This window comes from Salmo salar, chromosome 15 (genome assembly GCF_965601325.2).
Source record: "Salmo salar chromosome 15, fSalSal1, whole genome shotgun sequence".
Classification (NCBI taxonomy): domain Eukaryota; kingdom Metazoa; phylum Chordata; class Actinopteri; order Salmoniformes; family Salmonidae; genus Salmo; species Salmo salar.
The window spans coordinates 20,997,501-21,010,859 of NC_138305.1; the positions used below are offsets into that span (position 1 = coordinate 20,997,501).

Below are 13,359 nucleotides of genomic sequence, written 5' to 3' on the forward strand. Positions count from 1 at the left end.
ATAACATGAAAGTGTAGATACCGCACCTCTCTAGCTATAACATGAAAGTGTAGATACCGTAGCTCTCTAGCTGTAGCATCATGAAAGTGTAGATACCGTAGCTCTCTAGCTGTAGCATCATGAAAGTGTATATACCGTAGCTCTCTAGCTGTAGCATCATGAAAGTGTAGATACCGTAGCTCTCTAGCTGTAGCATCATGAAAGTGTAGATACCGTAGCTCTCTAGCTGTAGCATCATGAAAGTGTAGATACCGTAGCTCTCTAGCTGTAGCATCATGAAAGTGTAGATACCGTAGCTCTCTAGCTATAACATGAAAGTGTAGATACCGTAGCTCTCTAGCTGTAGCATGAAAGTGTAGATACCGCACCTCTCTAGTTATAACATGAAAGTGTAGATACCGTAGCTCTCTAGCTGTAGCATCTTGAAAGTGTAGATACCGTAGCTCTCTAACATCTTGAAAGTGTAGATACCGTATCGCTAACATCTTGAAAGTGTAGATACCGTATCGCTAACATCTTGAAAGTGTAGATACCGTATCGCTAACATCTTGAAAGTGTAGATACCGTATCGCTAACATCTTGAAAGTGTAGATACCGTATCTCTAACGTCTTGAAAGTGTAGATACCGTATCTCTAACGTCTTGAAAGTGTAGATACCGTATCTCTAACGTCTTGAAAGTGTAGATACCGTATCTTTGACATCTTGAAAGTGTAGATACCGTATCTTTGACATCTTGAAAGTGTAGATACCGTATCTCTGACATCTTGAAAGTGTAGATACCGTATCTCTAACATCATGAAAGTGTAGATACCGTATCTCTAACATCTTGAAAGTGTAGATACCGTATCTCTGACATCTTGAAAGTGTAGATACCGTATCTCTGACATCTTGAAAGTGTAGATACCGTATCTCTGACATCTTGAAAGTTTAGATACCGTATCTCTAACATCTTGAAAGTGTAGATACCGTATCTCTAACATCATGAAAGTGTAGATACCGTATCTCTAACATCATGAAAGTGTAGATACCATATCTCTAACATCTTGAAAGTGTAGATACCGTATCTCTAACATCTTGAAAGTGTAGATACCGTATCTCTAACATCATGAAAGTGTAGATACCGTATCTCTAACATCTTGAAAGTGTAGATACCGTATCTCTAACATCTTGAAAGTGTAGATACCGTATCTCTAACATCTTGAAAGTGTAGATACCGTATCTCTAACATCTTGAAAGTGTAGATACGTGTAGATACCGTATCTCTAACATCTTGAAAGTGTGCCTCGGTAGGAGTATCATTTGAAGTTTTATTTTTCGCCATGGTGACAACAACTAAGCAGCGGCACAATATAACGGAAACGCCATTTCCGGTCGCATTGTGTTAAGGCGGGAAACCCTGTAACGTGTGTGTGTGTTACCTTCTTCCTCTCCAACCTTTCAGCCTCCTCTTTCTGAAAATGTTTCTCTCTCTCCTTCCTCAGTCTGTCTGCATCCTCCCTCTGATGACATTCCTCCTCCTCTCTCTGAGAACACACAGAGAGAGAGACAGAGAGAGACAGAGAGAGACAGAGAAATATGGGAGTATGAGTAAAGACAGCACCACGACCCCTCCACAGTCAGCAGCACGACGACCCCTCCACAGTCGTCAGCACGACCCCTCCACAGTCGTCAGCACGACCCCTCCACAGTCGTCAGCACGACCCCTCCACAGTCGTCAGCACGACCCCTCCACAGTCGTCAGCACGACCCCTCCACAGTCGTCAGCACGACCCCTCCACAGTCGTCAGCACGACCCCTCCAGTCGTCAGCACGACCCCTCCACAGTCGTCAGCACGACCCCTCCACAGTCGTCAGCACGACCCCTCCACAGTCAGCACGACCCCTCCACAGTCAGCACGACCCCTCCACAGTCAGCACGACCCCTCCACAGTCAGCACGACCCCTCCACAGTCAGCACGACCCCTCCACAGTCAGCACGACCCCTCCACAGTCAGCACGACCCCTCCACAGTCAGCACGACCCCTCCACAGTCAGCACGACCCCTCCACAGTCAGCACGACCCCTCCACAGTCAGCACGACCCCTCCACAGTCAGTACGACCCCTCCACAGTCAGTACGACCCCTCTACAGTCAGTACGACCCCTCTACAGTCCGACTTGAGAGAGAGAGAGTGAGAGTGTGTTCATCTGTCTGACCTGTTTCTGCAGTCTCTCTGCCTCCTCTCTCTCCTGCTGGGCTCTCTCCTCCTCCTCCGCCCTCCTTCTTTCCTCCTCTCTCCTCTGTCTCTCCTCAGCCTTACCACACCTGGACACACACAGATTAAGTACACACAGTACACAGACAGTACACACACACACACACACACAGAACACACACACAGTTGTACCTCTCTGCCTCCTCCTGTATACCTCTCCTCTCCTCCCCTCTCTCCCTCTGCTCCCGGGCTTGTCTGCGTTTCTCTGCCAGGACTCGTGTAGCCTCCTCTGGGTCTGTGGTGCCTGCAGTAGGCTTATGGGCTTGGGAACTGCCCACACTCTCTACACACACACACACACACACACACACACACACACACGTCATGTGGCTGTACAATGCAGTGATGTGGAATATCCAGAACAGCTGCTGATAACAGAACAGCTGCTGGTCGTCCACCAGCAGCAGTAACAGACCAGCTGCTGATCGTCCACCAGCAGCAGTAACAGAACAGAACGCTAGCTGCCGATAGGGTGTGTAGCCTCCACTCACCGCTGACGGCTGACAGTGTGTCTTTCGTGTCTGTGCTGGCTTTGGGTTGGCCCAGGCTCTGGGGGCGGGGCTGGGAGGGGGTCATAGCCCCCTGGTCTCTCTCAGGTCCTCCTGCCTGTAGTCCAATCAGAGACAGACTCTCTGGCACTGTCCTACTGGGCCTGAGGTTCCCCAAGTCCTCTCCAATGGGAGACCGTAGCTGCTTGGGGGTGGAGGGGCGAGGGGACAGCTTCTGGGGGGGTCTGGATGGAGGAAGGGACAGTTTCTGGGGGGGTCTGGAGGGAGAAAGGGGATAGAGTGTTTGGCTATTCTGAAATGGCACCCTATTCCCTATATAGTGCACTACTTTAATTTAACCTTTATTTCACTAGGCAAGTCAGTTAAGAATAAATTCTTATTTACAATGACAGCCTACCGGGAAACAGTGGGTTAACTGCCTTGTTCAGGGGGCAGAACGACAGATATTTACCTTGTCAGCTCAGGGATTCGATCTAGCAACCTTTCGGTTACTGGCCCAACGTTCTAACCACTAGGCTGCCTGCCGGCCCAACCAGAGCCTTAGGTTCTGACCAACTAACATTGCTCTAACAGACAAGGTAGTTCAGGAGACAGTCCATAGAATGACGTACAATTTCTATACTATGACTGTGCAAACTCTCAGATCTCTTATGAGCTGCTATTCTACAAACCTGCCAGGTGAGGGCGCTGTCACACTACTCTGCTGTTTCCCTGGTGACCGGAACCTCTTGGCAGTAGGCGTGGTCAGAGGCGGCGTGGTCAGAGGAGGTGTGGTCAGAGGAGGTGTGGTCAGAGGCAGGGAGAGGTTGCTCCAAGACTTCCTGACAAAGTCCTTATGCTTATCCTTACACACACGCACGCAGAGACACACACACACACACACACACACAAGTTATGCCGTCAGACAGAATCAGAGTCAGATACAGCAGATAGATGAAACGATCTTCAATTAATGTGGGACTGCCTCCTCTTCCTCTGACACCACATGACTGAAGGTGGTCCAAACTGACAGACGGTAACGTATTGATGCTAACGCTAACATGGGACAGTGTGGGGGTCCAAACTGACTGACGGTAACGTATTGATGCTAACGCTATGATGCTAACATGGGACAGTGTGGGGGTCCAAATTGACTGACGGTAGCGTATTGATGCTAAAGCTAACATGGGACAGTGTGGAGGTCCAAACTGACTGACGGTAGCGTATTGATGCTAATGCTATGATGCTAACATGGGACAGTGTGGGGGTCCAAACTGACTGACGGTAGCGTATTGATGCTAACATGGGACAGTGTGTGGGCCAAACTGACTGACGGTAGCGTATTGATGCTAACATGGGACAGTGTGTGGGCCAAACTGACTGACAGTAGCGTATTGATGCTAACATGGGACAGTGTGGGGGTCTAAACTGACTGACGGTAGCGTATTGATGCTAACATGGGACAGTGTGGGGGTCTAAACTGACTGAGGGTAGCGTATTGATGCTAACATGGGACAGAGTGTGGGGGTCTAAACTGACTGACGGTAGCGTATTGAATTTATCATGGGACAGTGTGTGGGTCCAAAATGACTGACGGTAGCGTATTGAAGCTAACATGGGACAGTGTGTGGGTCCAAACTGACTGACGGTAGCGTATTGAAGCTAACATGGGACAGTGTGTGGGTCCAAACTGACTGACGGTAGCGTATTGAAGCTAACATGGGACAGTGTGTGGGTCCAAACTGACTGACGGTAGCGTATTGAAGCTAACATGGGACAGTGTGTGGGTCCAAACTGACTGACGGTAGCGTATTGATGCTAACGCTAACATGGGACAGTGTGTGGGTCCAAACTGACTGATGGTAGCGTATTGAAGCTAACATGGGACAGTGTGTGGGTCCAAACTGACTGACGGTAGCGTATTGATGCTAACATGGGACAGTGTGTGGGTCCAAACTGACTGACGGTAGCGTATTGAAGCTAACATGGGACAGTGTGTGGGTCCAAACTGACTGACGGTAGCGTATTGAAGCTAACATGGGACAGTGTGTGGGTCCAAACTGACTGACGGTAGCGTATTGATGCTAACGCTAACATGGGACAGTGTGTGGGTCCAAACTGACTGACGGTAGCGTATTGATGCTAACATGGGACAGTGTGTGGGTCCAAACTGACTGACGGTAGCGTATTGATGCTAACGCTAACATGGGACAGTGTGTGGGTCTAAACTGACTGACGGTAGCGTATTGATGCTAACATGGGACAGTGTGTGGGTCCAAACTGACTGACGGTAGCGTATTGATGCTAACACTATGATGCTAACATGGGACAGTGTGGGGGTCCAAACTCACTGACGGTAGCATATTGGAACTGGAACTTTAAAAGCTGCAATATGTCACTATTTGGGCGACCTGACCAAATTCACATAGAACTACGAGTTATAGATCTGTCATTCTCGATGAAAGCAAGTCTAAGAAGATCTGTTCTATGTACGTTATTTCTATGCTTCCCATTCTTAAGATTTGTTTTTGCGTCTTTTACTTTTTGGTTTGGAACAATCAGCTTGGTTATGGAAAATAGATGTCTCAGCTGTTAAGATGGTTGGATGATTCTCTACATTATACTCGCTTGTTTTGTCACAGAAACTGAAATGAGGCAAACTATTAGAACGTTAGCAACCAGGAAACGCTGGAGTGATTTCTGCATAGTGCAGCTTTAATAATGTCATAATCCATCACAGACAAACAGACAGATGGGTGGAGAGCACACAGTCTGACTGATCTATTGTGTCTGACTGACCTGGTTTTCACCGATGCATGCATCAAGTCCTACCGGTGCAGGTTGATGATGTCATGTGTTACCGGTGCGGGTTGATGATGTCATGTGTTACTGGTGCTGGTTGATGATGTCATGTGTTACCGGTGCTGGTTGATGGTGTCATGTGCTACCCGGTGCGGGTTGATGATGTAATTTCCTACCCGGTGCGGGTTGATGATGATGTCATGTGCTACTCGGTGCAGGTTGATGATGTCATGTGCTACCCGGTGCAGGTTGATGATGTCATGTGCTAGCCGGTGCAGGTTGATGATGTCATGTGCTAACCGGTGAAGGTTGATGATGTCATGCGTTACCGGTGCAAATTGATGATGTCATGCGTTACCGGTGCAAATTGATGATGTCATGTGTTACCGGTGCAGGTTGATGATGTCATCTTACCGGTGTGTTGCCGGTGGTCCTCCTGCGGTTGGTCATGTCCCTGGGGAGGCGTGGCTCTTGACTGCGGCAGACGGTCAGAGGCTGGGACTGGATGGACTTGAAGGACATAGATCCCATGGGGTGGCAGGACACTGAGCGAGGACATACAGGCATGCCTCCTGTCATACAGTTACCACCAATCAGGGGTTAGTCATGGACAGGATGGGTTAAAGGAGCGATGGATCGGGTGGAGCAGAGGGAGAGAGGGGGTGAGGCACGGAGCAGAGGGAGAGAGGTGGTGAGGCCGGAGCAGAGGGAGAGCGGCACGGAGCAGAGGGAGAGCGGCACGGAGCAGAGGGAGAGAGGTGGTGAGGCACGGAGCAGAGGGAGAGAGGTGGTGAGGCACGGAGCAGAGGGAGAGAGGGGGTGAGGCACGGAGCAGAGGGAGAGAGGGGGTGAGGCACGGAGCAGAGGGAGAGAGGCACGGAGCAGAGGGAGAGAGGCACGGAGCAGAGGGAGAGAGGCACGGAGCAGAGGGAGAGAGGTGGTGAGGCACGGAGCAGAGGGAGAGAGGTGGTGAGGCACGGAGCAGAGGGAGAGAGGTGGTGAGGCACGGAGCAGAGGGAGAGAGGGGGTGAGGCACGGAGCAGAGGGAGAGAGGTGGTGAGGCACGGAGCAGAGGGAGAGAGGTGGTGAGGCACGGAGCAGAGGGAGAGAGGTGGTGAGGCACGGAGCAGAGGGAGAGAGGTGGTGAGGCACGGAGCAGAGGGAGAGAGGTGGTGAGGCACGGAGCAGAGGGAGAGAGGTGGTGAGGCACGGAGCAGAGGGAGAGAGGGGGTGAGGCACGGAGCAGAGGGAGAGAGGGGGTGAGGCACGGAGCAGAGGGAGAGAGGGGGTGAGGCACGGAGCAGAGGGAGAGAGGGGGTGAGGCACGGAGCAGAGGGAGAGAGGGGGTGAGGCACGGAGCAGAGGGAGAGAGGGGGTGAGGCACGGAGCAGAGGGAGAGAGGGGGTGAGGCACGGAGCAGAGGGAGAGAGGGGGTGAGGCACGGAGCAGAGGGAGAGAGGGGGTGAGGCACGGAGCAGAGGGAGAGAGGGGGTGAGGCACGGAGCAGAGGGAGAGAGGGGGTGAGGCACGGAGCAGAGGGAGAGAGGGGGTGAGGCACGGAGCAGAGGGAGAGAGGGGGTGAGGCACGGAGCAGAGGGAGAGAGGGTGAGGCACGGAGCAGAGGGAGAGAGGGGGTGAGGCACGAAGCAGAGGGAGAGAGGCACGGAGCAGAGGGAGAGAGGGGGTGAGGCACGAAGCAGAGGGAGAGAGGCACGGAGCAGAGGGAGAGAGGGGGTGAGGCATGGAGCAGAGGGAGAGAGGTGGTGAGGCATGGAGCAGAGGGAGAGAGGTGGTGAGGCATGGAGCAGAGGGAGAGAGGTGGTGAGGCATGGAGCAGAGGGAGAGAGGTGGTGAGGCATGGAGCAGAGGGAGAGAGGTGGTGAGGCATGGAGCAGAGGGAGAGAGGTGGTGAGGCACGGAGCAGAGGGAGAGAGGGGGTGAGGCACGGAGCAGAGGGAGAGAGGGGGTGAGGCACGGAGCAGAGGGAGAGAGGGGGTGAGGCACGGAGCAGAGGGAGAGAGGTGGTGAGGCACGGAGCAGAGGGAGAGAGGGGGTGAGGCACGGAGCAGAGGGAGAGAGGTGGTGAGGCACGGAGCAGAGGGAGAGAGGGGGTGAGGCACGGATCAGAGGGAGAGAGAATAAGAGGAGAATTTGTTACCAGTGGTCAGGTCCTAAACCCATCCGTAGATCAGACAGGTTAGTGATATAATCAATCAGAGCTCACTGCACCCATCAGTTTGTGAGATATAGTTAGTGTTGGTGTGTGTTCAGGTGTGTTACCTGTGTCTCCAGACAGGCTCATGGCGCTACGGCTGCGTGCCAGGTAGGAGTGTGTGGGCTGTAGCAGACGATTGACCACGGTGTTCTCCCATGGGGTCAACGGCATACAACGCATGCCTGGAACGAACACAGACACAGATCGTTAGTTGAGATGCAACAGCAGTGTGCTGCTGACAAAGTGCGCAGTAAGGGAAGGATCGCCATAGTAACATGCAGTAAGGGAAGGATCGCCATAGTAACATGCAGTAAGGGGAGGATCGCCATAGTAATATGCAGTAAGGGGAGGATGGCCATAGTAACATGCAGTAAGGGGAGGATCGCCATAGTAACATGCAGTAAGGGGAGGATCGCCATAGTAACATGCAGTAAGGGATGGATCGCCATAGTAACATGCAGTAAGGGAAGGATCGCCATAGTAACATGCCGTAAGGGGAGGATGGCCATAGTAACATGCAGTAAGGAGAGGATCGCCATAGTAACATGCAGTAAGGGGAGGATCGCCATAGTAACATGCAGTAAGGGGAGGATCGCCATAGTAACATGCAGTAAGGGGAGCATCGCCATAGTAACATGCAGTAAGGGGAGGATCGCCATAGTAACATGCAGTAAGGGGAGCATCGCCATAGTAACATGCAGTAAGGGACGGATCGCCATAGTAACATGCAGTAAGGGAGGGGTCGCCATAGTAACATGCAGTAAGGGGAGGATCGCCATAGTAACATGCAGTAAGGAGAGGATCGCCATAGTAACATGCAGTAAGGGGAGGATCACCATAGTAACATGCAGTAAGGAGAGGATCGCCATAGTAACATGCAGTAAGGAGAGGATCGCCATAGTAACATGCAGTAAGGGGAGGATCGCCATAGTAACATGCAGTAAGGGGAGGATCGCCATAGTAACATGCAGTAAGGGGAGGATCGCCATAGTAACATGCAGTAAGGGGAGGATCGCCATAGTAACATGCAGTAAGGGAGGGATCGCCATAGTAACATGCAGTAAGGGGAGGATCGCCATAGTAACATGCAGTAAGGGGAGGATCGCCATAGTAACATGCAGTAAGTGGAGGATCGCCATAGTAACATGCAGTAAGGGAGGGTCACCATAGTAACATGCAGTGGGGGGGGGGGGGGTCGCCATAGTAACATGCAGTAAGGGGAGGATCGCCATAGTAACATGCAGTGAGGGGAGGATCGCCATAGTAACATGCAGTGAGGGGAGGATCGCCATAGTAACATGCAGTGAGGGGAGGATCACCATAGTAACATGCAGTGAGGGGAGGGTCGCCATAGTAACATGCAGTAAGGGAAGGATCGCCATAGTAACATGCAGTAAGGGGAGGATCGCCATAGTAACATGCAGTAAGGGAAGGGTCGCCATAGTAACTGAGAAAACATGCAAAAGAACATGGTGAATTAAGTGAACCGTTCTGTGTTTTAACCAGTGCGACAGAGGGATCCGTGTCCTTATGGGTTTCATCTGAGATGCAGACATCATGGTGGACAGTCATGCATATGATCCACTTCCCAGAGTCCCTTTCATTCATTATCCAATTACTCAATACATGACTTATTGAAAGACAGAGCTGGTGTGTGAGTGTGAGAGATTTGGTGTGTGAACACGGTGAAGCACCCAAGCCATGCTGAAGCTCTTGGTGGCGCGTCCGGGGACCGTGGGGATCTTAGCGGCGCGTCCGGGGACCGGGGGGGGATCTTAGCGGCGCGTCCGCGGACCGGGGGGGGACCATCTTAGCGGCGCGTCCGGGGACCGGGGGGGGACCATCTTAGCGGCGCGTCCGGGGACCGGGGGGGGACCATCTTAGCGCCGCGTCCGGGGACCGGGGGGGGACCATCTTAGCGGCGCGTCCGGGGGGGATCTTAGCGGCGCGTCCGGGGACCGGGGGGGGGGGATCTTAGCGGCGCGTCCGGGGACCGGGGGGGGGGATCTTAGCGGCGCGTCCGGGGACCGGGGGGGGGATCTTAGCGGCGCGTCCGGGGGGGGGGGATCTTAGCGGCGCGTCCGGGGACCGGGGGGGGGGGATCTTAGCGGCGCGTCCGGGGACCGGGGGGGGATCTTAGCGGCGCGTCCGGGGACCGGGGGGGGATCTTAGCGGCGCGTCCGGGGACCGGGGGGGGATCTTAGCGGCGCGTCCGGGGACCGGGGGGGGATCTTAGCGGCGCGTCCGGGGACCGGGGGGGGATCTTAGCGGCGCGTCCGGGGACCGGGGGGGGATCTTAGCGGCGCGTCCGGGGACCGGGGGGGGATCTTAGCGGCGCGTCCGGGGACCGGGGGGGGGATCTTAGCGGCGCGTCCGGGGACCGGGGGGGGACCATCTTAGCGGCGCGTCCGGGGCCCGGGGGGGGACCATCTTAGCGCCGCGTCCGGGGACCGGGGGGGGACCATCTTAGCGCCGCGTCCGGGGACCGGGGGGGGACCATCTTAGCGGCGCGTCCGGGGGGGATCTTAGCGGCGCGTCCGGGGACCGGGGGGGGGATCTTAGCGGCGCGTCCGGGGACCGGGGGGGGATCTTAGCGGCGCGTCCGGGGACCGGGGGGGGACCATCTTAGCGGCGCGTCCGGGGACCGGGGGGGGACCATCTTAGCACCGCGTCCGGGGACCGGGGGGGGGGGATCTTAGCGGCGCGTCCGGGGACCGGGGGGATCAGTGGACAGAGGGATAAAAGTGTGACATGCAGGATTCAGAACAAGCTTCCCAAACAAAACACCTCTGGACAGATGCACACAGGCTGGAAACTATCCAGTCAACTGCATAGGCCTGCTTCCCCTGATGATCCAGGCCCTGTCTCAACAGCATAGGCCTGCTTCCCCTGATGATCCAGGCCCTGTCTCAACTGCATAGGCCTGCTTCCCCTGATGATCCAGGCCCTGTCTCAACAGCATAGGCCTGCTTCCCCTGATGATCCAGGCCCTGTCTCAAACAGCTACCTATTCCCTTCATAGTACACTACTTCTGACCACGGGCCATAGGGAACAGACTGCCATTTGAGACTCAGCCCCAGTCTACTAGGCAGGTATCCAGACATGGCTAAAGTATACTGATGTTGTTTTCCTCACTAACTGCACTAAACAGACCTCTATTCTAGACTACAGGAACCACGATATAAATAAGACTGTCTGTACATGGCCACTCTTCAAACAGATGATCCTCAATAGAGAAAACCTGATCCCATTAACTCAACACCTAGAACGACATTACCCTCTGTCTCCTAGACCACCTAGAACTACATTACCGTCTGTCTCCTAGAACTACATTACCGTCTGTCTCCTAGAACTACATTACCATCTATTTCCTATTACTACTTTACCTTCTGTCTCCTAGAACTACATGACCGTCTGTCTCCTAGAACTACATGACCGTCTGTCTCCTAGACCACCTATAACTACATTACCATCTATTTCCTATTACTACATTACCGTCTGTCTCCTAGACCACCTAGAACTACATTACCATCCATTTCCTATTACTACTTTACCGTCTGTCTCCTAGAACTACATGACCGTCTGTCTCCTAGAACTACATGACCGTCTGTCTCCTAGAACTACATGACCGTCTGTCTCCTAGAACTACATGACCGTCTGTCTCCTAGAACTACATGACCGTCTGTCTCCTAGAACTACATGACCGTCTGTCTCCTAGAACTACATGACCGTCTGTCTCCTAGAACTACATGACCGTCTGTCTCCTAGAACTACATGACCGTTTGCCTCCTAGACCACCTATAACTACATTAGCATCTGTCTCCTAGACTACCTTGTGTGATAATGATAATATAAACACAGTAGAAAAGGAGATTTAAAAAAACGTTTCAAGAACATTTCATGTGGTCTGTATTACAAACCTTTAATAATAATGACTGAGAACTAATGTGTTTGTAGAATGTTATAGATCAGTGTTGAGATAACTGATTTTAATGTGGGATGTTTTTCATTCTTGAAAAATGCTGCCATCCTGAGATGGACAATAAAGTGCTATTGTAATTTGAAGAGATCAGTTTCCAGCCTGTGATCTGATAGGTGGGAGTGTGGGTGATTACAGAGTAAAAATTCCCTATTTTCCCAGAACCACCTTGGGATTTGTAGTGGGCGGTCTTTCCCCCTGGTAGGCGGAGTTTGGACTGTGATTTGTTAAGTAAGGGCGAAGAGGAGGTCCTTTTCTGTAACACTGAGAGGAGCAATGACAATCACCACACTTAAAACACACCACACAGACGAAATTAGAATATCAAATATCATGCCACAACACGGCAGGAAGCCTACACGTAAACACCACACTGTGAACATGCTGCATTTACTCAGATTATGGCACATTTACACAACAATTTTTACCATGACATTAGCCAATGTAAACTTTACTCTACAAACCAAACAATGAGAACTTAGAGATGAAACAGACACTGTAGAGAGGTAACAGCAATAACATATTAATACCTTTTCCTGTACAATATCATCTATAATATAATATATAATAATAATAATATAAACACACCAAAAATATAAAACGCAACATGCAACAATTAAAAATATTATACTGAGTTATAATTCATATAAGGAAATCAGTTAATTAAATTAAATTCATTATGTCTTTATCTTTGGATTTCACATGACTGGGCAGGGGTTCAGCTATGGGGAACGCTATGGGGAACACTCCTCAGCCCCCCCCCCCCACCACTTCCAAATTCCCTAAAATGACGTTGAAGGCGGCTTATGGTAGAGAAATGAACATTCAATTCTCTGGCAACAGCTCTGGTTGACATTCCTGCAGTCGGCATGCCAGTTACACGCTCCCTCAAAACTAGAGATATCTGTGGCATTGTGTTGTGTGACAAAACTGAACATTTTAAAAAGTGGCCTTTTATTGTCCCCAGCACAAGGTGCACCTGTGTAATGATCATGCTGTTTAAATCAGCTTCTTGAAATGTCACACCTGTCATGTGGATGGATTATATTGGCAAAGGAGAAATGCTTACTAACAGGATGTAAACATTTTTTGTGCATATGTACAATTTCTGGGATTTTTTTTTAGATCATGAAACTTGGGACCAACACTTTACATGTTGCGTTTATATTTTTGTTTAGTGTATATAAACGTGTGTGTGTGTGTGTGTGTGTGTGTGTGTGTGTGTGTTTACCTCTGTCTGGAGAATGTAAGAGTGTCGCAGAGGAGTAGGACAGTCTCTTGGTTATAACTGGATCAGCTGCATGTTTGGAAAGGTTCACGGTCGACACAGACCGCCTGTCAGCATCTACAGACACACAGATACACAGAACAGAACAGACATACATCAGATAACAGACTGAGACAGAGCTGAGAGAGAGAGGGGGGGAGACCTGATAGAGAGCTGATAGAGGGGGGAGAGCTGATAGAGAGAGGGGGGAGAGCTGAGAGAGAGAGGAGGGAGAGCTGAGAGAGAGAGGGGGGAGAAAGTGAAAACAAAGGGAGCGCTAGAGAGCTCTCTCCAGCCAACACACTCTCTAAAGGTGCTACTGCTCTATTCTATAGTAAAACCAGGTCTGTTA

The 13,359-nt window shown here is 51.7% G+C and overlaps 1 protein-coding gene across 4 annotated transcripts in view; it reads right to left on the reverse strand.

Annotated features, from left to right (window-relative positions):
* The window catches only part of map7b (microtubule-associated protein 7b), a 59,069-nt gene that overhangs the window by 14,245 nt on the left and 31,465 nt on the right, over positions 1 to 13,359 (reverse strand). Inside the window, exons 6-14 of one of the 4 annotated variants that reach the window (XM_082961604.1) lie at positions 12,972 to 13,085; positions 11,909 to 12,004; positions 7,826 to 7,942; positions 5,960 to 6,090; positions 3,436 to 3,608; positions 2,747 to 3,021; positions 2,388 to 2,538; positions 2,197 to 2,305; positions 1,420 to 1,524 (exon numbers count right to left, since the gene is read on the reverse strand). In XM_082961604.1, the coding sequence (XP_082817730.1) occupies positions 1,420 to 1,524; positions 2,197 to 2,305; positions 2,388 to 2,538; positions 2,747 to 3,021; positions 3,436 to 3,608; positions 5,960 to 6,090; positions 7,826 to 7,942; positions 11,909 to 12,004; positions 12,972 to 13,085 (1,271 nt within the window). Of the gene's footprint in view, positions 1 to 1,419; positions 1,525 to 2,196; positions 2,306 to 2,387; positions 2,539 to 2,746; positions 3,022 to 3,435; positions 3,609 to 5,959; positions 6,118 to 7,825; positions 7,943 to 11,908; positions 12,005 to 12,971; positions 13,086 to 13,359 lie in introns of all 4 variants that reach the window. The other 3 variants (XM_082961603.1, XM_082961606.1, XM_082961605.1) reach the window with 3 other exon arrangements.